The sequence below is a fragment of the Sminthopsis crassicaudata genome, chromosome 2 (genome assembly GCF_048593235.1).
Source record: "Sminthopsis crassicaudata isolate SCR6 chromosome 2, ASM4859323v1, whole genome shotgun sequence".
NCBI lineage: Eukaryota > Metazoa > Chordata > Mammalia > Dasyuromorphia > Dasyuridae > Sminthopsis > Sminthopsis crassicaudata.
The window spans coordinates 161,593,936-161,618,830 of NC_133618.1; the positions used below are offsets into that span (position 1 = coordinate 161,593,936).

Sequence of the window (24,895 nt, forward strand, 5' to 3'; positions counted from 1 at the left end):
GTAATTTTTTTCCCTCTATTTCTCTTCAGCAAAAGTCACAGATTATGACTTTGGAGATATCTGTATCCTTAGTCTGTCTCTCTGTTCTCCCACGACTCAACAACTATTATTGGATTTTAACAAAGGGCCTTTTTGTTTTATTTTCATTACATTTCTCTAGTAGCATCAGGCTCTGATTAAGAAACAGTTGGAACTTGTGGCCAAATATTCTTTGATCCCAGCTGTCACTTCTTAAAGTATCCCAAATTTGTTCTGTTAGAAAATAGTCAATAATGAGCTGACCCCATGATGCCAGTTTGAGTTCCCTCTTCTCCTTCTATACATATGGCACAATGCTTTGCCTGTCTTTCTAAAGCAGAAATTTTGAGTTTTCTGGGAGGGAAGGGTTGAAGATATTTTAAAAAATATTTCACTTCAGTTGAAGACTCCAGAATTCCAGTAAGCTTCTGTTGAATGGAACTGTTGTATTTCATCTTTATCTTCCCAAACTCTAGGTTGGGTTGGACAAGGACAAGGGGGGGCGGGAGATGAAAGGGTGTTAAACCTAATAATTACTTTATAAATGTTTGTTTGAATTTGAATTTAATTAACTCAGTTTATTAAGTTGTGATCTTAAATGGTTCATAAAATCTTTTTAGCACTTTAATTTTTCCACTTATCCCTGCTATGGCCTTTATGTCTTGATATTCCATAGTAGTTATTTATTTCAGAGGAAATGCTATAAAAAAATACAGAATTTTTTAAGCCATTTAGTCCAGTCCATAGATGAATTAATTAATAAAATGAGCAAGTATTAACTAAGCACTTAGTATGTCCCAAGCACCATGAAGGAAAAAAAACAGTCCTTGACCTCAAAGAGCTCACATGCAGAATAGCCAAAATGGAAGATGGCCCCAGAGTTGAAAAATGGGAACATGGTGGGGTTTAGAGGGAATGATAATGAGTTCTTTTTTGTTCATGTTGAGTTACATATGCTTGTGGGACATTTAGTTTGAGACATCCAAAAGGCATTTGGTGATATGGGACTGAAAAATCAAGAGAATGATTGGGACTTGATATAGGGTAGAGCCCCATGAGAACTAATGAGATCACCAAGGGGAAAACAGAGCAGACTTCTTAACCTGAGGTCTATTAACTTGTTATTTAAAAATAATTTGATAACCAGCAGTTAAATACAATTGGTTTCTTTTGTTTACCATGTCTATTTTAAACCATTATTCTGAGAAGGGTTCCAGCTGCTTCTTCAGACTACTGTGACACCAAAAAGGTAAAAGCATCTCAGCCATTCCAATTCTAATAGACATGATGGAGAGAGCCATCTACATTCAGAGAGAGTACTATGGAGACTGAATATGGATCACAACATAGCATTTTCACCTTTTTGTTGTTGTTTGCTTTCTTTTTTTTGTTTAACCCCCTTTTAATCTGATTTTTCTTGTGCAGCACAATAAATTTGGAAATATGTTTGTTTAGAAAAATGGCACATGTTGAACCTATATTGGATTTATTACTTGTTGTTTAGGGAAGTGGAAGTCAGGAAGGAGGAAGAAAAATTTGGAATACAAGGTTTTACAAGAGTGAATATTGAAAACTATATGTATTTTGAAAAATAAAAGGCTATTTTTTATAAAAGGAAAATAAAAAAGTAAATAGTTTCTGAAAAAAAAAAAAAAAGATAATCCCAGTCATAGAGGAAAAAGAGAAGAGGACCCTCCCTGAGGGCAGGGGCTATTTTTTCTCCTGTCATATCCCTAAAAACAATCTCTGTCACATAGTCAGTTCTTTATAAATTTTTATTGACTGGCTGACTCTTTGTTCTGCTCTCTGAACAGAACAATTAAAGGATCCTCCCAAGAGGAGCAGTAATTTTAATTTTCAAATTTGAAGTATTGTTTAGTTGTATTGCAACTCTGTCTTCCAATGTATATCCATCTTTCCTTTATAATTATTTTAATACCAAGAGAAGACAGGGAAAATCCTAGTGGAGTCTGCTGTTCCATTAACTTATGATGACAAATAGTGCTATATGTTGAAAGTACTCATTTGCAAAAGCTCAATCAGATTTAATTCTATGGTGACTTAAGACCAAAAATGAAAACTTTACAATGTGTCCAGGACAAAAGGAGAGATTTAAATAATTTTGTAAATAAGCTACTGCACATGATTTTTGTAAGGATGTTTTACATTGAACATTAAAAAATAACAAAAGCTTAGATTTACAGCTCATTTTACTTCAGAAACAATGTTTAGTATACAACTATGTATAAAAACTTATCAGTTATTGTCTTCTTTTCAAGTTCCCTTCCATTGTCTTTGGCCGTACACCCTGTATGTGTGTAATGTGTATTTTTTATTATTATGCCACAGTCTTTTGGTTCTGTTCTCTTCAGTTTGTTTTATTTCTTGAACTTATTTATAGTTCTTTGTTATTTGTTGTTTTTAATTATGTTACGTCAACTTATTATATCCATATATCATAGATTGCCCAACTATCCATCCAATTGTTTGACATTTAGATTGTGGCAAAGTCTGCTTTTCATTCATAATTTAAAAAAAAATATACTCTTAGTTCAGTGGATTATTTCTTATGACCAGGGCTTTATGTTTTCTTGAGAAGTATGGGATAAGAATAGTAAGAAAAAGATTTAATGTAATTCTACATGTTGAATGAAGTAGGATAAACTGTTGCTGTGAAGTATAAACTTGCATTAAAAAACATCCTTTCTAAATTTCTTCCTCATACGTAATGTATTTTAGCATCCTCTTCTTTTTTGGAGGGAAGAGTGGGGAAGAATCTGTGTCTATTTTATTTATGTAGAGAGTTACCTGAAAATCCTTCAAGAGTTCTACTTTTAAAATTTTAATCAAAACTAATGTTTTTAGTTGTCTGTGAAATTTGGAGGTTAAGGGACATGGATTTACCAGGGTCTCACTGCCATCATGTGTCAGAATAGAAGGGATGCTCCTCCTTAATACCTTTATAGTAGCTTTTGTTTATATTAAAATGGAATAAATTAAAGGCAAATTTTCTAAGCCTTGCTTTGTTGCAAAAAGTTTATGTGTTGTAAATTGGAAAAATAAACAAAGCTCTGTAGTGTTCTACAATAGACCCAGTGTGTCCACTGAAAAGAGTACCAGTTCTTAAGACAGAGAATCTACATTAAAATTCCACCTTGGCTTTTTAATAGATATATGATTATGGGCAAGCCACTTGTTCTTCTGGAGCATCATTTTTTCTCATCTGTTAAGAGTATTGGACTCATTAGCCTCAAAACTCTTTCTCTATATTTAGGATTGCAACTCCCTGGGCTTCAGTTTCTTGAGCTCAAGAAAATGAGGGGTTTGCACTAAATGGCCTCTGAGAGCCCTGATCTTTCTGACTTTTGGACCTGTGGAACTCTTAAGTTCTAGTGCCTTAACTTTCTTGGAACTTCTTTGTGGGGATGTGAGTGTACCAACAAAGCTTATTAGGAAAAAATTAGTTTTATTTCTAATGGCTTAATCATTGCTAGCTCAAGAGATAATGCATGTAAAATACTTTACAAACTTTAAATGAATGTCAGTAAATTATTATTAACAATATTATTGTTATTACCTTAGATTCATGGTATTATGACTTGTAAGGGTACTTTCTAACCTGTGATTCTATTATCTTTTGGATAAAACAAAGGGAAAGACTTTAGAGTACTTTTAAATTTAAGGGGGATTCTCATTTCTATCACACTCTGATAAATTAATGGATTTTGATTTTCTTTTTCATAGCTGAAAATAAAGGTACTTTTAAGTTCCTTCTTTTTTTTTTTAATTTTATTTATTTATTTTTTTATTATAATAGTTTTTATTTACCAGATATATGCATGGGTAATTTTACAACATTGACAATTGCCAAACCTTTTATTCTAATTTTTCCCCTCCTTCCCCCCCTCCCCGATGGCAGGTTGACCAATACATGTTAAATATGTTAAAGTATAAATTAAATACAATATATGTATACATGTCCAAACAGTTGTTTTGCTGTACACAAAGAATCGGACTTTGAAATAGAGTACAATTAGCCTGTGAAGGAAATCCAAAATGCAGGCAGACAAAATTAGAGGGATTGGAAGTTCTATGTAGTGGTTCATAGTCATCTCCTAGAGTTCTTTTGCTGGCTGTAGCTGGTTCAGTTCATTACTGCTGTATTGGAACTATTTTGGTTCATCTCATTGTTGAAGATGGCTATGTCCATCAGAATTAATCATCATATAGTATTGTTGTCAAAGTATATAATGATCTTCTGGTCCTGCTCATTTCACTTAGCATCAGTTCATGTAAGTCTCTCCAGGACTTTCTGAAATCATCCTGCTGGTCATTTCTTATAGCAATAATCCATAATTTTTGTATACCACAATTTATTCAGCCATTCTCCAATTGATGGACATCCACGTAGTTTCCAGTTTATGGCCACTACAAAGAGGGCTGCCACAAGCATTCTTGCACATACAGGTCCCTTTCCTTTCTTTAGGATCTCTTTGGGATATAAGCCCAGTAGTAACGCTGCTGGATCAAAGGGATAACTCTTTGAGCATAGTTCCAAATTGCTCTTCAGAATAGCTGGATGTATTCACAGTTCTACCAACAATGTATCAGTGTCCCTGTTTTCCCACATCCCCTCCAACATTCTGCATTATCTTTCCCTATCTAGCCAATCTGACAGGTATGTAGTGGTATCTCAGAGTTGTCTTAATTTGCATTTCTCTGATTAATAATGACTTGGAGCATATTTTCATATGACTAGAAATAGTTTCAATTTTTTCATCTGAGAATTGTCTGTTCATATCCTTTGACCATTTATCACTTGGGAGATTGGCTTGATTTCTTATAAATTAGAGTCAATTTGAGAGTTCCTTCTTAAAAATCTCATAAGTTTCCCTTAAGGAATGTCATATAACAGTCCTTGAAAACAGACCAGTAGGAAGGTCATAACTACCTTCCCCATCGTCTTTTCCACTGTCCTATTCATTTGTTTATTCTCAGGATGAGCAATCCACTAGTTTGATTTTCTGGTTTCTGACTTGCATGTTTTATTTCTAGAAAGGCCAATTTAAGATAACCTTGTTTCATCACTATTATCTAGGGACCTCTTGATAGGAATCATGTTGTGAGTTCCAAAATCATTTGGAAACATAAATGCTGACTGCTTTTTCTCTCTCCAGAATGCATTTGCAGTTATTATAAGGAGTGAAGGATTGGATTAGACTGATACATTATAGTATATATAGAGAAAAGCATATCTGTAGCTTCAGCAGACTTAGAAAGCATGTGTTGAAAACATGCATTTCAAAGGCTTTGAGATAACTTGGTTAGCCCTTCTTCTCTTCTGTTTTATTAGAGATTAGTAGAAAAGTTGTGCTTTTATAATGTACAATGCAATTGGATTTTTTTGGTCTGGTTTTGTAAAAACATAAGATTATTTTGGTGTACTAAAAATAATATAGTATTGATACATTTAAAAGCTTCTGAAAATCATTAGTCCCCAAAATCACTTTTATTTTGACAATTCTTTTGTGTTAACGTTTGGATATTAGATCTGTTGCTTAGAAATGAATTTTAAAAAAAATTTTTTTTTTTTTTTGAGCCAACGTATCCATGCAGTGAGTGCTATTATAACATAGTGGTCCATGTAGCAAAAGTACTTGAGATTCCTTAGAAACAGTGATGTGTTCATCTGATGAAAATGAATTTATTATGTTTGTGAAGTATTGTTTTTAGTTCTTATTCACGTAGCAGAAGTTAGATTTGATTCCATATTGAAAATGGTTGAGTCCTTCCTTCAGCAGTTACCTATCATTCCTATTCCCAGCTTTTGACCATTGCATAGGCATTATCACAGCCATCCCACAATTCATCAGAACATAGCATACAAATACAGAATCTTGGGATGTAGAAAGTTTAATTGTGATATCTTCATCATGCTTCTACTGGGTTCAGCATCTCTTTTACTTTACAATTCACTATGAAGTTGGGTTTCTATTTTATGCCTTGACTTTTGCACCCCAGAAATGTAATAACAAACAGTGTACTACCAAGAAAAATTGGATAGATACTGAACAAAACCATGGAGTGAGTGTTTAGCATAATTGCTCATATGTAATTGGTGGAAGTTTATGCACTAAAGTGATGATATTGGTTTTACTAATGTCTTGCCAATGAAACTGCCCTCCGTGCTACTTCAGGGAACAGGTAATACTTAACTTAAACCTTGTTTGGGGTTATTATTTGAAGTGCTTTGCCAGTCTTAAGAGTACTATGTGATTGCCATCTAGTATTACTACTCTTACTACAACTATTACTACTGCTACTGTGATGACTTTTAACAATGATGGAATCAGAATATTATCACTGAAAAGAACTTTAGTGTTTGTGTGATTCATATTCTCATTTTATATATCAGGAACTTGGGACCTTGAAAGTTGAATTTTTTTTTTAATTACAAAATAATTAAATAATGTTTTCCCAATTATATGCAAAGACAGTTTTTTTAAAAATTTGAATTCCAGAATTTCTCCCTTCGTCCCTAAGATGGAAGGCAATTTGATATAGATTATATATATTGGAACATGTAAAGCATATTTCTGTATTAGTCTGTTGTGAAAGAGAAAGCAGACTAAAAGCAAAAAGAACTTAAAAAAATTAAGAAAATAAAAAATAGTACACTTTAATCTGAATTTATATTCTTTTTCTGGAGGTGGATAGCATTTTTCTTCATGAGTTCTTTGGAATTGTCTTTAATCATTATATTGTTGAGAATCATTAAATCTCAGTTGATTATCATAGAATATTGCCATTACTGTGTATAATATACTACTCCTGGTTCTGATCACTTCACTCTGTGTCAATTCATGCAGGTCTTTCCAGTTTTTTCATCCTGTTTGTCATTTCTTATAGCACATGATTTCTTTTAGATCACACATTTGGTTGTAGCTTCTTGTAATAGAAACAAGGCTCTCAATTTTGGTAGTATTTTTTTTTCACAGTTCCATTGAAAAAACTTTCTGTTTTAACTTAGGGAAAGGTGGTATGTTACCTATTTTTGAGTTGCAGGAAGTGTGGAGGTATAGAAAATGTGTTTAGATAAATCTACCCTGTAAATCTAGGTAGTGACATTTTAGGATTTTAGCCTTCCTTGGCTATTAGATGCTGTTGTTGGTATTCTGAATAGTATTTTGAACATCTTTGCTTTAGTAGTATGTCTTCCAAATGTACCTTAAGGATTTTCTAAGTTTTGGGTCCAAACCTTATTTTTTTATAAAGAGAAATGATGTAGACATTGTTCTGAGTTTGTTTTCTTTACTTCTTTTTTTAAAATTAGTCTGAAGCTAGCACTAGTGAGAACTTAAGGGGAGGGAGGGTTGGTTTAGAACTTTGTGTCTCATCTCTGAATTAAGCTTTTTTGTGTGTATGTGTTTGACAGGTTAAAGAAAGTCAAGCCGTGATGGATATCTATGACCCCCAGACCTTGGGAGTTATGGTGTTTGGTGGATTCATGGTCATTTCAGCCATTGGAATCTTCTTGGTATCTACATTCTCCATGAAGGAGACATCCTATGAAGAAGCCCTAGCCAATCAGCGTAAGGAAATGGCAAAAAATCACCATCAGAAAGTAGAAAAGAAAAAGAAGGAGAAACCTGTGGAGAAGAAGGGACGGGCGAAGAAAAAGGAAGAGAAACCCAATGGGAAAATACCTGAACCAGAATTGTTTCCCAATGTAACTGTCATCTCCAAAGACTCCATTCCTGAGAGAAGTGTAGTGGTGGCTCCTATTGTGCTAGAACCTGTCAAGTCTTCAAAATCTCAAGTGGCACTAGCAGCAGTACCACTACCAAAAGCAACAGTAGGGCAACCAACCAAAGGAGTAGCACCCTCACCACCACCATCAACAAAAGGAGCTGTAGCAGCACAGCCAAACAAAGGAGCAGCAGCAGCACAGCCAGCTAAAGGAGGAGCAGCAGCAGCAGCAGCAGTGCAACCAAACAAAGGAGCAGCAGCAGCAACAGTGCAACCAAACAAAGGAGCAGCAACAGCACAGTCAACTAAAGGAGGAACAGCAGTAGCAGCACAGCCAGCTAAAGGAGGAACAGCAGCAGCAGCACAGTCAGCTAAAGGAGGAGCAGCAGCAGCAGCACAGCCAGCTAAAGGAGGAGCAGCAGCAGCAGCACAGTCAGCTAAAGGAGGAGCAGCAGCAGCACAGTCAGCTAAAGGAGGAGCAGCAGCAGCACAGTCAGCTAAAGGAGGAGCAGCAGCAGCACAGTCAGCTAAAGGAGGAGCAGCAGCAGCACAGTCAGCTAAAGGAGGAGCAGCAGCAGCACAGCCAGCTAAAGGAGGAGCTGCAGCAGCACAGTCAGCTAAAGGAGGAGCTGCAGCAGCACAGTCAGCTAAAGGAGGAACAGTGCAGCAAACAAAAGGGGCAGCAGCACCACAGCCTAATAAAGAAGCAGCAGTACAACCAACTAAAGGAGGAGCAGCAGCAGCACAATCAGCTAAAGGAGGAGGAGTAGCAGCACAACCAACTAAAGGAGGGGCAGCAGTAACACAGCCCACTAAAGGAGCAGCAGTGCAGCCAACAAAAGGAGGAGCAGGAGCAGTGCAACCAAACAAAGGAGCACAACCATCAAAAGGAGCAGCAGCACAACCAACCAAAGGAGCAGCAGCACAACTAACCAAAGCAGTGCCACCACAAACAAAAGGAGTAGCAGTATCACCAGGAAAACCTGTAGCTGTGGCAGTGGCCCCATCTTCCTCAGTAGAACAAGGGGCAACAGCAGCACCATTAGGGAAGCGAGCAGCAAAGGCAGCTCGGGCGGCAGCAGCCCAGGCGGCGGCAGCCACCCAGGCAGCTGCAGTTCAGGCAGTACCAGTAGTGCCAGCATCTTCAGTGGGGCAAGGGGCACCAGCGCCATTGGGGAAGCGGGCAGCAAAGGCAGCTCGGGCAGCAGCAGCAGCAGCAGCAGCAGCAGAGGCAGCAGTGCAGGCAATACCAGTGTCACCAGGGGAGCAAGGAGCAGCAGTATCAGCACCATTAGGGAAGCGTGCAGCAAAGGCAGCTCGGGCGGCAGCAGCAGCAGCGGCAGCAGCGGTAGCTGCTGCAGAGACAGCAGTTCAGGCAGTACCAGTAGTGCCAGCATCACCAGTGGGACAGGGGGCAGGAGTATCAGCACCACTGGGAAAGCGGGCAGCAAAGGCAGCTCGGGCGGCAGCGGCAGCAGCAGCAGCAGCCCAGGCAGAAGCAGCAGTGCAGCTAGTACCAGCCTCACCAGTAGGGCAAGGGGCAGCAGCACCAGTTGCATCTGGAGGACGGGCTGCAGCAAGGGCAGTTCGGGCAGCTGCAGCAGCACAGGCAGCAGCAAAAACAGCTTCTGCCCAGGCAGTACCAGTGGTGCCAACATCACCAGTAGGGCAAGGGACCCCACCAGCACCAGCCTCAGGGGCTCGGGCAGCATCGAAAGCAGCTCGAGCAGCAGCAGCTCAGGCAGTGCCAGTAGCATCAGTAGCAGCTGTGGTAGCAAGTACCCCTGCACCCCCCCTGCAAGGGCAGCCTGCTTCATCCCCTAAGGAAAAGAGGAAGAAGGAAAAGAAGGTGGCAAAGGTGGAGCCAGCACCCAACCCTGTTGTGAGTTCCATACATGTCCTTTCCTCCAAGTCCTCAGTGCTGGAAGCTGCTCCCAAAGAGGTTCCCGTGGTTGCTGTTCCTCCTGTTGGCACAAAGACCAGTGCCCCTGCTGCCAACCTAGCCCATGGCAAAAAGGCAGAAGTAATTGGCAACCATGAGGAGCCAAAGAATGAAGCCCCATCAAAGAAGAAATCTTCCAAGAAAAAGAGTGAGCCAAGTAAGCCTCTGATTTCTTTATCAGACTGGATTAATAAATTGTCCTAGTGAGTAGAGGGGATGTCTTCTCTTCTAGGTTTTCCATTCCATTCCATTTGGCTTTTATAAAAGCCCCAGTCAAATGATGAGCATTAGTAGTATGTTTTCTTGCTTTTAATGTTGAAAATACACAATCCCTCAAATGGTGTTTGATTATAGATTCACTTGTTGGGGGTTGGGGAGGTGAAGTACTTTTAAGTTTGTAAAGAGAAAGTTAATGTAGATTTATTTGATAAGTTTTCTAACTAATAATTTTGTGGGAGGGGAGAGAGTAGTAATAAGACATCTTGTTCTTTTGTTGTATTTTATAGAGAGATATGTCTATGGTGTTCTTGTTTTAGATACTCTCAAATTGATTCCATAACTACTTTATTTAAAGTATTTTGACAGCCATTTGTTTGAGTTATTTAACTGTGTTTTGTTTGAAATGAAATTCTTATAAGAAATATGAAATGTTTGGAAAAGCAGCATGTGGTTTAGGGCTTCTTTGTCAGCTAAGTTTACCTGATATTTGTTTCTGCTTGATTTATGTTCACAGCCTCCTCTTTTGAGGTTTTCAGCATCATAACAGATACCATCATATTTCATTTATATTATTGGATCTATTTGCATTGTGAATCAAAATTGTAGATTTGCAGAGTTGAAAAGGACCTCAGGTCAGCATAACCCCCTAACCAAAGAATGAATGCCGTTATCCTCTGCTTGAAGACTTCAGGAGTGACAGAATTTAGGCAGCCCATATTGATTTTTGTATATCTCAAAATTTAGCCAATATTTTTCTCTCTATAGCTTCTGCCCAGTGTTCAATATTTTCTTCTAAGATTAGTCTGACACTTCCTCTCCATGATACCCCTTCAGGTATCTAATAATAAATTATTTTGTCTCTGCCAAATCTTGTTTTTCAGACTTAATATCTTCAATTTCTTCAACCAGTACTTTGGATAATTAGTTTTTAGTTCTTTCATCATCCAAGGACACATATCATCTCAATATATATCCTTCCTTTATATAACTAATTTTTTATCCTTAGTTTATATGTTATCTTTTGGGATCTTGATTCTATTAGTAAGTATATTAACTAAGCTCAGCTTCATATCCTGTATAGACTTGATAAATAGGTCATATATGGTTTTATCCAAATCATAGATTAAATCTCTGCATTGAGTTTAAAAATAAATGACAGGGGACTCCAAAGCCTTCTACTATTCAAGACTCCTTCCAGATTAACAATCTTTTATTCGTTATCATAGGCATAGAAGCATAGAATCACAGAATGTTAGAGCTACAAGGATCTCAGACAACATCTTTCCCAGGTCTTTCATTTTATTGATCAGGAAACTAAGAACGAGAACAGTTGGTCTACCTATTTTTGTGGAGCTAATAAAGGATAGAGTTGGCACCCTAGCACAAGTCTTCTGATTTCTAGGTCTCCTGTGCTATGCTATACTCTTTGAATCCAGCCAACTTAAAACTTAAACTTAGCTTAAAAAAACAAACATACTTTATTGATGCTTCTCAAGTCTCTCTCTTCTCTCCCCCCTCCCCCCAAAAAAGTGAAACTTCTAAAATGAAGCTAAGCAAAACAGATAAACTCATTGGCAAATATATTGCCAATTTATTCTGTTACCTGTCTGCCTAGGATGCATCAGTTCTTTAAAATAAAGAACAATCATTACATTTATCAGAGTTCTGATGTCTTTAACTGTTACTTTATTTTATTGTAGTCATATAAATCATTCTGGTGGTTTTGCTTGGCATTCAGTCAAACCTTTCTAAAGTCATCTAACGATATTATCCAATCCAAGTTGCTCTTTCTAGTTGATTGATTTTATCAATTACCTTAAGATAAATAACTTACTAAAATCAATCAACTAGTCAGCTCTCATTTATTAAGGACTTTTTTGGTGATAGTTACCCTACCAGTTACAAGTTACAAGTGACAAAAAATGAAATAGCTTACATTTAATGGGGAAGATAGTCTGTATTTTCAACATAAAAATAAATAAAAACAAAAAAGATCAATATAAATTAATCTTAGAGGGAGTACTAGCAGTTATAAAGATCAGGAAGGGCCTCATTCATATAGAAGGTGATAATTGAACTGCATTTTAAAAGAAAAGAGGAACTCTGAGATAGAATACATTACAGGCTTGAGGGATGGCCAATACAAAGATATGGTACTAAGAGAGGGAGTTCTATTCTTAAGGAGCAAAGAAAAGGCTAGTTTGATTGGATCACTGTACTCAGGGAGGTTGGAAACATAGGTTGAGGCCAGATTACAAAGGACTTTAAAAACTAAGTAGAAGAATTTATATCTTGTCCTAATGACAGTAGAGTTGCTGGAATTAATAGAATTGAAGAGATTGATAATGGTCAGAACTGCACTCATGAAAAAGTCACTATAGTTACTATATATAGGATGACCTATAGTGAAGACTTGAGGTCAACCAATTAGGAGGCTTTTGAAATAATATAAGAAAGAGTTGTTGAAGGCCTGAACTGAGGTGCTAGTTGGTGGAGTAGAAAGAAAACAGTTGGTTGCAAGAGTTATTATAAAGGTAGAAATGTCAAGGCTTAGATTTTTTTTTTAATACATATATTAAGAGAGAGTCAGAAATTTAGTGAGAAGTCTAAGATAATGCTAAGATTATGAACCTCTGACTGGAAAGATGTTGGTGCTTTCAATAGAAATAGGAAATTTTAGAAGAGTGGAGGGCTGGGGGGAAGGGAGAGAGAAGGTCAATGTTGGACATTTTCAATTTCAGATGCCTTCAAATAGTTGACTGAATTGTCTAATAGGCAATTAATAACAGAACTAAAAGCTCAGAGGAATTGACTGAAATTGGAAATGTAGAGCTAGGAGTCATCTTCGTAGAGATAATTCCTAGGAATTGATAAAGCTATCAAAAGGAATGGAGAAAAAGAACAAAGAACCTAGGATAAAATATGGATAACAGAATTAGGAGACATGATATGGATGATGACCCAGCAAAAGAGACTAGAAGAAAGTGGTCAGATAGGTAGAAGCAAGAACCAGGAAAGATTAATATCATAAAATTCCAGAAAGGAAGGATAAGAAGGAAGAGAGAGAAAGAAAGAACATGGAGAGAGAAGAGATGAGAATCTATCATAGAGAAGGTAATCAGTAGATAACTTGTTAACTTTGGAGAATGCACTTTCAATTGATGAGGTTGGAAGCTAAATTCAGCAATTAGGGAAGGAAGAATAACGTCCAAGAAAACATCAGATTTAGCGATTGGGATCATTGATCACCATAGAAAGAGGGATAATGGCAAAGGGTTGAAGAATTTGTGACAGAAATGAAGGCATTGAGTTGATTAGATAATTTTTTTAAAAAGAAGTATGGCTGAAAAGGGAGGCAAGATATAGAATGAACTGGGGATATAATATGTTCTAATTGAAGGCATTTTCACCATGGGGGAGACTTGGGTATGTTTAAAGTCACCAGGAAGAAACCAATAGAGAAGGAGAGGTTGAAGATATGAGAGATTAGAGATGATTGAGGATTCACTCGTCTGAAGAAGATAAAGGAGTTGGTATTGAGGGCACATATAGAGGGTATAATCTTCTTTACATATAGAAAGGCTGCCTCTATCAGAGCCTGGGGGAGTAGAATATTGTTATCAAAAGTTTTGAGGTAAGAATGGGATAACATGGAGCTCATACCAAATGGCTTTGGTTTTCTCAGTAAAGTAAGAGGTGAAATCCTTTGTAGAGAATGGAAAGAGGTGAATGGTATGGGGAGTGAAGAATATATTTTAGAATAACCTTTAGGGAGGAATAAATAATTAATCTGTTGCAGGGAGAGCCCAATTGAGATTGAAAAACCTGAAATGTAACCCGTCAACACAGCACATCCAACTACATTCAAGAGTTTGTGAATATGAGGGGAGGAAGTGGATGGTATGAATAATCTTTCTTCCTTTTTCCCATAGAATAGCCATCTCTTCCCCTGTTGATGTCTATTTTTTATCACATTTTAGGTCATATTGGGTTTTGGCTTTCCAAACACTATTCTTGTTAGGATCTTGCCATGCATTTGTACATATGCTCTTTCAAAATTCAAATTTGTCAGTATATACATATAATATCTCTGATTAGCTACACTGGTCTTTTTAGTCTGCTTCCTCTCCCCCTACCCCCATTTTTTCCTCATCTGAATCTATTGTGACCCTTTTGTCAGAATTTTATTCTTGATGTCCTCCTATCCCTCCCGAATAAGCTTCTTTTTAGATTTCTTGAGTCACAGGCTTATAATAAGTCTTTCTCTTGTTTCCAACCCCTGTCCTAATACTAGGGGACTTCAGCATAAATATCTATACTGCCTCAAATGCCTTAACCTCACAACTCTTCAACTTAATCATTTCCCATGACCTATTCCTCCACCCTACTTAGATATACAGAAGAGGTCCAGACCTTTGATTTTGCCATCACCTAGAAGTGTTTCCTGAATTTCAGAGTTCATCAACTCATAGATTCCTTTTTCTAATCATAATCTTTATCGTTCCATTTCACCTTCTCTCTAGCAACTCCTAATTTTGTTCTTTAGCCTTATTATGGCCTTTAATACTTCAATCCCTTAGTTCTCTCCCATGTCTCTACCTGGTAAATTCTCATCCCTTCTCTGTCTTGTTGACTTGGCCAAGCAGTTTATTTCTAAACTTTCCATTTTTCTTTTTGTCCTCTTACCCTTTATTGTATTATTGACTTTGCTCTGTCAAACCTCATCTTTGGGATTATCCCCACCTTCGGATTATCCCTTTGCTACTATTCTCATGTGGCTAAATAAAGCCCCAGAAAATCACAATGAAAATCACATTTGATACAAATTTTTTTATATCTCCCTACTCACTGTCCCATTCCCTACAGTGATTTTTTTTCTAAACTTTTTCATCCCTTCTCAAGCTTCTATAGTTTCCCCTCACCTTCTCAGCTGAGAACTTTGTTTCATATTTCCTTGGGGGAAAAAGAGCCCTTTGCTAAGAGCTCACTTTTATTCTCTCTTTTTCCTCTCAAATCATTTACTGTCTTATCTATCACCTATTTTTAGATGAAGAGATGGCTCTTCTCCTTGACCAAGATAGATTCCTTCAGCAGGCACAAGTGATCCTTTCCCTTCTCTAGCAGACTGCTCCCTCCTATATGCTACTTTCTTACTAGTCTTCAGTTTTCTTCCCCGTCTCCTAACTGCTTCCTTATTACTTACAAGCATATCTATACAACAAACACTTCATTTTCAAAAATCCCTCACTTGATTTATCTATTTCTTATAGCTATCCTTCCTTTTTGTCCCCCCCCCCCCCCCCAGGCAATTAGGGTTAAGTGACTTGCCCAGGGTCACATAACTAGGAAGTATTAAGTGTCTCTGGTCAGATTTTGAATTCAGATCTTCCTGACTTCAGGCTGGTGCTGTATCCACTGCCCCACCTAGATGCTCCCTTCCTTCCTTTAAAAAATTTTTTTAATTTAAATTTTTATTTTCAATTCCAAATTTTCTTCTTCTCTCCTGCCCTTTCCCCACCCATTGAGAAGCAAGAAATATGTGTTATATATTTAAAGTCATGCAAAACATATTTCTACTTTAGCTATGTTGTGAAAGAAAAAAAAAGCAAAATAAAAAATATATATACTTCAATCTGCAATTAGAGTTTATCAGTTCTCTCTGGAGATCTTTCCTCTTTTTTGTGACTAAACTCTTTGAGAAAGCTGTGTATAGTGTGTCTACTTCCTTTCCTCTTATTCTCTTAATGCTTTACAGTTTGGCTTCCAACCTCATCATTCAAATGAAAAGTCATTCTCCAAAGTTACCAATGATCTTTTGATTGTCAGGTGGACTTTTCTAAAGCCTCATCTTCTAAAGCCTCATCCTTGCTGCAGCCTTTGACACTCTCTTTTCTTTAATGCTTTCTTCTCTCTAGGTTTTCGTGACACTGCTCTGTCCTGGTACTACTCCTACCTGTCTGACTGCTCCTTCTCAGTCTTCTTTGCTGAATCTTCATCCTGATCACTTCCACTAACTGTGAGTCTCTCCCAAGGCTGTGTCCTGGGTCCTCTCTTCTCATCAGATCCCATGTATTCAATTTATCATCCCTATGCTGATATTTATATAGCCCTCACCTCTCTTGACCTCTAATCTCATATTAAAATGTTCATGAGACATCCATTAGCTATGTTGATTGGACGTCCCATTGGCATCTTAAACACTTAAAAAAGTGAACTCCTTAGCCACCCTCCTACTGAAGCCCTCTCTCTTTCCTGTCTTTCCTGTTAGTGTGCAGGTTACTACTCTGTGCTCATTTCCCTGGGCTGAAAGCCTGAGGTGTCATTCTCTGCTCCTCACTATATTATCCTCCATATCTAATTTGTTGTCTCCTCTGACATTTTCACTACCATAGTGTGGATCTTTTTCACCTCATTTCTGGTGTATTGCAATGGGTTTCTGCCTCAAGCTCTTCCTAGTCCAGTCTATGCTCCATTCAGCTGTCAAATTGATCTTAAAGCATAGTTCTGACTATCATTCCCCATCTAGTCAACTCTACTGGCTCTTTATTAACTCAATGATCAAATAAAAAATTCTTTGGCTTTGAAAACCCTTCACAGTTTGGTCCCTTTCTACCTTTTCATTATTCTCAGACCTATTCCCCTCTCATTTCTCTTTGATCCACTGACACTGACTTCCTCACTTTTTCTTGTACAAGACACTCCATCTTCAAATCTATGCATTTTCACTGGTTTGGAACGCTTTTGCTCTTTATCTCTGCTTTTTTCAAGTCCCAGCTAAATTAGATTTTGTCTTCTACAAGAATTCTTTTGGTATCTCTAGTAATGCAAATGCTTGTCTTTCTGCGACTTTCTCCAGCTTATCCTCCATATAAGTTCTTTTAGAGGGGATGTCTTTTTTTTGGTCTCTTTTTGTGTCCTAGTACTTAGCACAATGCCTACAATGTGGGCAATTAACAAATGCTTGTTCACTTAACCCGATTGATTTGTAAGGAGAAACTTTGTAATTTGGATGTGGAACTTACATATATTTTCTCCAGCTGGATTCTTGTCTTTTACCAAACATCACCATCGTTTTCCTTCTATTTTTTCTTTCTTAATAATCCTCATTCAAGTCTTTATGCTTCTCAGATTTTGGACCATCCATAGGACTATTTATTGTTCAGTATGTTCCTCTGTCTTTTCATTCATTACCATGTCTTTTTCCATTAATTTCATTTCATTAAATATCACTGATAACAGTAAAGATTTTAGAGCCTTCATTTTCCTGCTGTCTTCATATGGTCTCTGAAGATCTTTCCTTAGGGGGTTCCCTGTTATATTTCAAATTCATGCCTTTGTAAGATGTCATTCCTTCCTATTTATATCAAGTCATCCTCTATAATTAGGAAGTTAGGAAGTGTGAGAACTGACTCCTAGGTTCAGTGACAGATATCATTGCTCTTAGTAGCATCTTCAGATATAGAATTTGAGAAACACCTTTTTCTAAAGAAGATACTAATGCATTTTCTTTGGGAAGACCTTTATATACATTCTTTATTTCTGAAGTTCAGCTGTCCTTCCCCTCTTGGCAGTTTGAGGTTTTTTTTTTGTTTTTTTGTTTTTGTTTTAATTTTTAGTTTTTTCTCTTGTCCTTTATTACATCCTTCCTGCTGGGAATGTTTTGTGTTATGGATTCGTGTTTAATGTTTGTTTGTGGCAGAAGCCCCAACATAATCCAACCTTCACATTCCTATCAAAGGAGAGAACTTTGCAGCTTCTCCCAGGCAAGCTGCAGGCGTAGGAACTCTTACACTACCTCCTAGTCTCCCAAAGTAAACATTAGTAATTAGTAGTCCCTGCCAATGCCATCTGCAAGCTGTAGCTTCAGATGGCAGAAGTCTTTCCCTTCATAAAAATTCTATATTCCTTCTTCTTGTGCCCTTTTGCTTTGTACCCGAGACTCCTAGACTTCCTAGATTCTTCTCTTGCCTGTCATCTCAATTTTCCCATCTCCCAAATGTAGGGCAAGCCATTCTTTAGAAGTGTTTTGAGTGCCTACTATTTTCTCTTGCTTTGGTTCATTTTAACCCTTTGCTTATAGAAAAGCCCTGTGAAATCTAAACTTTCAGCTGTCTCCTGTTGCAGGAAACATCTGAGATCAGCCTGTGCTTTTTTTTTCTTCTTTCCCTTAACACAAGTCTTTTCCCAACAGAAAACGAATTTCACAGTAGTTAAGCAGGGGAAGCTTCTGAGTCAGATCTTCCTAGTGCATCTTAATGATTTTTTCTGCCATGACTTTCCAAGACATCAGATAGGCCCACATTCAAATGTAAATACAGTAATCCCTTCAGGTTCACAGCAGGGTTATGTTCCTGGAAACAACATGAATATAAAATCCATGAGTATAGATACTAAAAGCGTATGAGGAAAACTAGTCTTAAGAACGAACACATGTCAGAACTGGTAGCTAGCAGTAGTCTCACATCTGTTTTTGCAACCTAAAGATGAGATTTGCATTTATAAGAACTGCATTTATAAGCTTCACATTTTGTATGGTTAAAAAAAAATCTCCACACAACTTCATCACTTTCCCTATAAAAAATAAATGGCTTTATTTTAAATATTTGTTTTGGAGTAAATTTTTAATGTTATTATCTTTGAAAAATGTCTCTAGCCTTCTTGGAGAATGATGTTTTGTTTTGAAGCTCCTGTTATGAGCACTGTAGTGTAGCCCTTGTTGGGTGACCTTTGAAATTTGATTTCTGTTTTTACTTGTTTTATGTATATACTGCCCTTTAATTCACTTAACTTGGTAGCATCTATAAAATACCACTACCACCAAAACAAACATACATAGCTTATTGAAATCATGGCTGCCTATCTGAGTATGGATAAGTGTATTCTTCCTCTTCTGAATTCCTAGAGATCTCTAATGTATTGTCTTATATGATAGCTATTGGTATATTATATATAACTAGTAACTGTAATGGCTATAGTTCATATACCATATACAGTTATCCTATAATTATATTTTTAGACAGTTTTATGTAATTATATATAGATTTATAGCTATCTGTACATAGAGGTAGTTTTGGTTCTTCCTACTTATTGGATGTTTTTCTGATTTTGCTTACTTTGTATCATATCATTTTATGTAAATTTTCATACAGATGTTAATTAGAAAGAAATTGACTCTTGTGGTATAGAGGAATTGTTTTTATATGAAAAGAAAAATGATTTAAAGGTAAAAAACCCAGGAAAAAGATACATAAATGCTTCTCTGGATGGAGAATTGTAAAGAGTAGAACAACATGGGGGTTGTTCCTTGTATTTGTCTTACTTGAATAGATCTGGGATGTCCTTGTTGTGGGTTTTACCCATTTGTGTAGCTGGCACTTTATCCTTACCTTCTTACCCTGTGCCCTTCTCTAGTATATCCATAAAGTCTCCTCAGAAGATTTATCCAGTGAATTAGATGGCTTCTACTTGATCACTTTATGTTGCAGGAATTTTAGTACAGCACATGGACCATCCATTTGTTATCCTAGTGGAATAATATCCCAGATACAGTTTTTCTGGGGGAAAAGGGGAGACTGTTTTCTCCTTATTTTGCACAGGAGGGAAATGCACTGGTTACAGGCTCAGTCCCAAAGCTTTGATATTCCATTTCTAAACTGAGCTGATCGATTCCTTAGGCAGTCTGATGACCTTCCTGCTTTCAGAACCTCCCTATTGGTGCTCACCTTAGTGTATACACTGAATCAGCTTAGCCTACTGCAGTTCAAGAGATGCAAATGCCTCAGCTTCCCCAATACCCATGACTATACTTGTATACCCAGATCTCTTTCATCTTTAGATCCTTACTATATATCCTATCGATCTCCTTAGATGTTTTATTAGGCCTCATTCCTTATTCTTTTTAACCTGTCAGCTGCATGACACTGTTGTTCACCACGTCTTCCTGTATTATCTCCTCTAGATTTTTGTGACACTGCTTACTCCTAGATTCTTCTCCTTGTCTGACTACTACTGCTGCTCTTTCCCCCTTGCTGGATAACCATGTCTTCCTGTATTATCTCCTCTAGATTTTTGTGACACTGCTTACTCCTAGATTCTTCTCCTTGTCTGACTACTACTGCTGCTCTTTCCCCCTTGCTGGATAACCATGTCTTCCTGTATTATCTCCTCTAGATTTTTGTGACACTGCTTACTCCTAGATTCTTCTCCTTGTCTGACTCCTACTGCTGCTCTTTCCCCCTTGCTGGATCATTTTCCCTGTTATACCCATTAGCTATGGTTTTTACCATAAGGTTCCTTCCTAGACCCTCCTCTCTTCTCCCATCACACATTCTTACTTGGTGACCTCATTATCTCCCAAAGTTCAGTTGTCCTTTCTATGGAAATGAATCAGATCTATTTATCTAGATTCAGTCTTTCCTGAATTTCAGTTCCATTTTACCCACTGCCTATTGGCTATTTCTAATTGGATGTTCCTGGAGACGTCTGAAACTCCACAAGTCGAAAGCAGGACTTATCTTTATTCCGTAGCCTGTCCCTATTACTATCAATGGTACCATCATCCTTTCAATCCTGTTTATCATATTGGATTTTCTCTTCTCCCTATTTATGTTCATGAATTGTAACATTTCTTGTTTAGGTCTGCTGTCCATTTGTATAAATCACCCTCCTACCCTACTTTAGACCCTCTTCATCTTTTACCTAGACTTTTTTATAGAAATAATGCAGTCTCTTATGTGACCTTCCTTCTTCTAGGCTCTCCCTGCAGAAGTGATTTTCTTAAAGTATAGGTCTTATCATTTCACTCCTTCTAGTCAGTAAACTCAAGTGGCTTCTCTTACCTTTAGTATCAAGTATGAACTTCTCTGTTTAACATTTAAAGCTCTTTATCATCTGATCCTTCACTCTAAAGTCAAGCCATATTGGCAGCCTGCTTGGTCTTCTCTCACACATGCCCCTGTGTGTATCCCATCTATGCCTTAACATTATCTGCTCCTTATTTTTGAAATGTTCTTTCTTTACTTTCCCTTTTTGGAATCCCTGATTTCCTTCAGGATTCAGCTCAAGTTCTGAAGTGTTTCCAGGCTACTTTCTTCTTCTTCCCCCTCGCCTCTCCTTTCAAGCTCCTAGAGCCTTTCCTTCTAGAGTTACTTTTAATCTGCTTAGTGTATATATCTATATATATAATATCTCCCCATTAGACTTTAATCTTGAAGGCAGGGACTACTTTGATTTTGCTTGGCTTGTAACATAAGTGCCTGGCACATAGTAGATACTAAATAAATCTTTGTTGACCAGTTGTTCTTTAGTCTTCTTGGGTGACTAGCCCCTACTTTCTGATGTCATATATTTTGTGAATGATATCCCTCATGTTACTTCTTCCATATAGGTCATTATTTTAAATATTCTCCATCCTATATTCAACCACCATGTCTTTCTCCATTGCTTTTCATATCACCCTTAACTTTGATTCTAAAGGGACTATAATCTTTTAAGATTTGTACCATATAGCAACACTAGCAGAATATTTGAATTGAAAAGATGAGCTTTAATGTTGACAATTCATTATCATTTAAAACACTATAATTTCCCAAATGTAATCCAATTCAGCCGGTTATTTCCCACTATTTTAATTAATTGTCATTCTGTGGTTTCTATATGTGTACTATATATAGTATGTGTGACAAAATAGTGTGTGTGTATATATCTACACATATATACATACATATGCATTCTTAATAGACTGACCTTCCAAGTACATGTCATAGTTTGAACATTTTTCGTTTATTTAGTTATTTCTGTAAATAATGTTAGGTCAATTCTTTTTTTAGTTATTATGGTGTAGTTATCAAATTCTCCTGTTTGATTGATAAATCATATTAACTACAAGGAAGCATCTGGAAAAACACTAAAGAGAATCCCTTTTTCCTTCATAGGACATCTTCCTTGATAGTTATGAGAGCCTTTGTCAAGGATTACTTCCATTGATGTTAACAGTAAATCTCATCAAGCTTTCTGTAGACTTGTTTTTAACCTTCTGTTTTATAAGGTAGTACTTCTTTTAGTCTTACATCTCTGGGTGTTTTGGTGGGTTTTTTTTAATATACAAATGGGGTTGTATTGTAAGTTGGTGTTGCTCTTGACAACCATCTCTACACTTGACAACAAGATAACACGCTTGCTAACTGTAGAGGTTTTTTAGATCTTTTAGCCTCCTCATTATCCTGATGGTTTTATATCTGTTAAACATTTGCAGGAAACAGTTATACTCTTATCATTTTCTGTTCCTCACTTTAGATAAGTCAGGTTAAAATTGTCTTTTTCTCATTGTTATCTTCTGATTTGTTGCTAATTTTGACCTTTACTCAGTTTGTATCTTTTATAATTCCCACTAGTCACTTCCTGTCTGTAGCCAGTTTAATTTTTTGGGATCACAGAATCACAGAGTGGGATATCTGAACAAGAATCCTCTCTACAAACATAGTTGAGTTATCCAGTCTTTGATCACTTAAATTTGAATTGTATTTTCCAATTTTCTTTTCCCCATCTTTCCTCGTGACTACCTTGAGTCACAGAGCAGCAAAACATATGGACTGTTTGGGGGGTCCTTTCAAGTTGTTGATAGGATTTGCCTTCTTCTTCCTTTGCAGATACTAAAAAGTGGTTATTTTCATGATACTGTTGAACTCATTAAGAACTCTGTGATAATAATGATAAACTATCCCTTGAAAAATGATGTTACCTACAGATGCAAGATGAAAGAAGTTAAATCTAATTCCTTTGTTTGTATATCCAAGGTGAACCTATGAATATCTTCCCATTAAGCCTATAGTTTTTCTTTGTTTTTTGGTTTCATTTATTTCAAGAATGTCAGTAGTGATATGGTTGATTTATTGGAAATCAATAACAAATCTTTTTGCTAAGTTAATAAATTATTTTAAAATGGTTAATTCTTAGAATTCCATACTCCCTTTCCTTTCACTCCTTGATTGTTATTTCAGAAGTGGAAGGTTTCATGACATTGAAGGCCTCAAATTCTTTAATTTATTTGTTTGTTTAATTTTCACAGCCAAGAATTCATCCAGTGGTCAATTCATTTCAATCACCATTTCTATATTTCCTGGAGTAGACAAATGAAAATTAAATAGTCTGCTCTCAAAGAGCTTACTTCCTCTATACTTACACATAGATAGTAAATATAAGGTAGATTTTTTTAAAATAAGGTAAAGTGGGCAGGGTATACTGGTAAAATACCTAACAACTGGTGCTGCTAGGAGGTGTCTTGTAGGGAATATCACTTAGGATGATGAAATCTTAAATTTAATTATAAAAGAACTTAGACACGAGTGCCCCCCTCATTTTAAATATGAGGAAACTGAAGCATAGAGTTAAAATGATTTTTCTCAGCATTTGAATTTGAACTCAGAACTTCTTTGTGTCAATTCCAGCGCTGTGCCCCCTGTACCAAAGGTATCCAATTCAGAGCCCAAAATAGCCCCACATTTGGCTCACAGAACCAGATTGAAATGTAATTGTGAAATATTTAATAAAATAAACAAAATTACAATAAAAACAAATAATCTGAATAATGTGGTTTTCTAAGTCAGTATGTGCCCTTGTATGGGCATGTATGTATTAGGGATCCTGATATATGGTTTAGTAGTTCTAGTTACCTTTTGAATTTGATACCATTTTCTCACCATAACATTGCCTTATTAAGAAAGTAATTGGAAATCTATAGAACAGAATGACTTTATAATTAAGTAGAGAAGTAAAATTCTAAAAATTTGAAGCTATAATGGGATAGAGAAAGACTTTCCCTCATTCCATTTTCAGTTTTGTTTTTGGAGAAGAGAATTTTGCTACAGTACAAATACATATAAAACTTATTTTTTAAATGAATGAACAAACCTTTAATAAGTGCTTATTTTGTGTTAAGGATTTTGCTAAGCATTAGGGATCAAATACAAAAATGAGCCAGCCCTTGAGGATCTTCCATTTTAATGTGTTAGAGACACTGCTCTAATAAGATTATATACCCAAGCCACAGTATGAAGTTTTATGGTGAATAAAAAGGTGAGTAAAACAAGATCTGGGCTTTTAGAACTTAGAGTCTAGTAGAGGTAAATTAGTACCAGATTGTGAAGGGGATTGAATTTTGCTCAGCAGCTCATAAAGAGCTTTTGCAGGGTTTGGGGCAAAGCAGTGACATGATTAAAACAGAAAAGTTTTTTCTGCCTAAACAGAAAAGATAAATCTAGCAAGGGGACCTGGAGTGAGAGGAGAGGGAGTGGAGATGGAAAGATGACAGTGTAGGCTGTTTACTTTGTCTATTGATATCTGACATTTACCTAGTACTTTGAAATTTTCAAAGAGTTTTATATATCTTCTTTTGCCATAGTCAGCAGGAATAAAGAAGAGATGGATAGGAGAAAGATTTAATTTAAACCATTTTAGTAAGTGCTTATAGTGTGCAAGTCACTGCTTTGTTAATATCTTTCTTTGAGGGTTCCCACTAAAGACAGAATTTCCATTTGGATGGAATGTGAATTTAACAGTTTTTATAAAGGAAATCTTGTAAGCTTGGTTTTAGGTGAATCTATAAGGGTGGATCTCAACTGAACACTGTGAAGTGGTGGGTGGGAAGTAAAACTTCTTTATCCCTGTTCCCCTTGCTTCTCCATGAATAAAAATTTTCCATGATGATTTTTGTGCAGAATAACAGAATGAAATAAGAACTCCATAAGAAATTCAACTCTTCAACTTTTATCAATAATCTTTGAATTATCCACCATTCTTTTACCTACCTCTTAGTTTCATAACTATATATTTCTCAGTTTGAGTTCTGTACAGATCAATGTCTTTCTCTGCTATCCTTTCCTTTCTCTTCTCTCTCTTCTCCTCTCTCCTCCTCTCTTCTCTCTTCTCTCTTCTCTCTTCTCCTCTCTCTTCTCTTCTCTTCTCTTCTCT

The 24,895-nt window shown here is 36.7% G+C and overlaps 1 protein-coding gene across 3 annotated transcripts in view; it reads left to right on the top strand.

The window, feature by feature from the left end:
• The window catches only part of RRBP1 (ribosome binding protein 1), a 126,056-nt gene that overhangs the window by 16,737 nt on the left and 84,424 nt on the right, over window positions 1-24,895 (top strand). For all 3 annotated transcript variants that reach the window (XM_074287806.1, XM_074287807.1, XM_074287808.1), the window contains exon 2: window positions 7,454-9,866. In XM_074287806.1, the coding sequence (XP_074143907.1) occupies window positions 7,475-9,866 (2,392 nt within the window). In that variant the 5' untranslated portion in view covers window positions 7,454-7,474. The remainder of the gene's footprint in view (window positions 1-7,453; window positions 9,867-24,895) is intronic.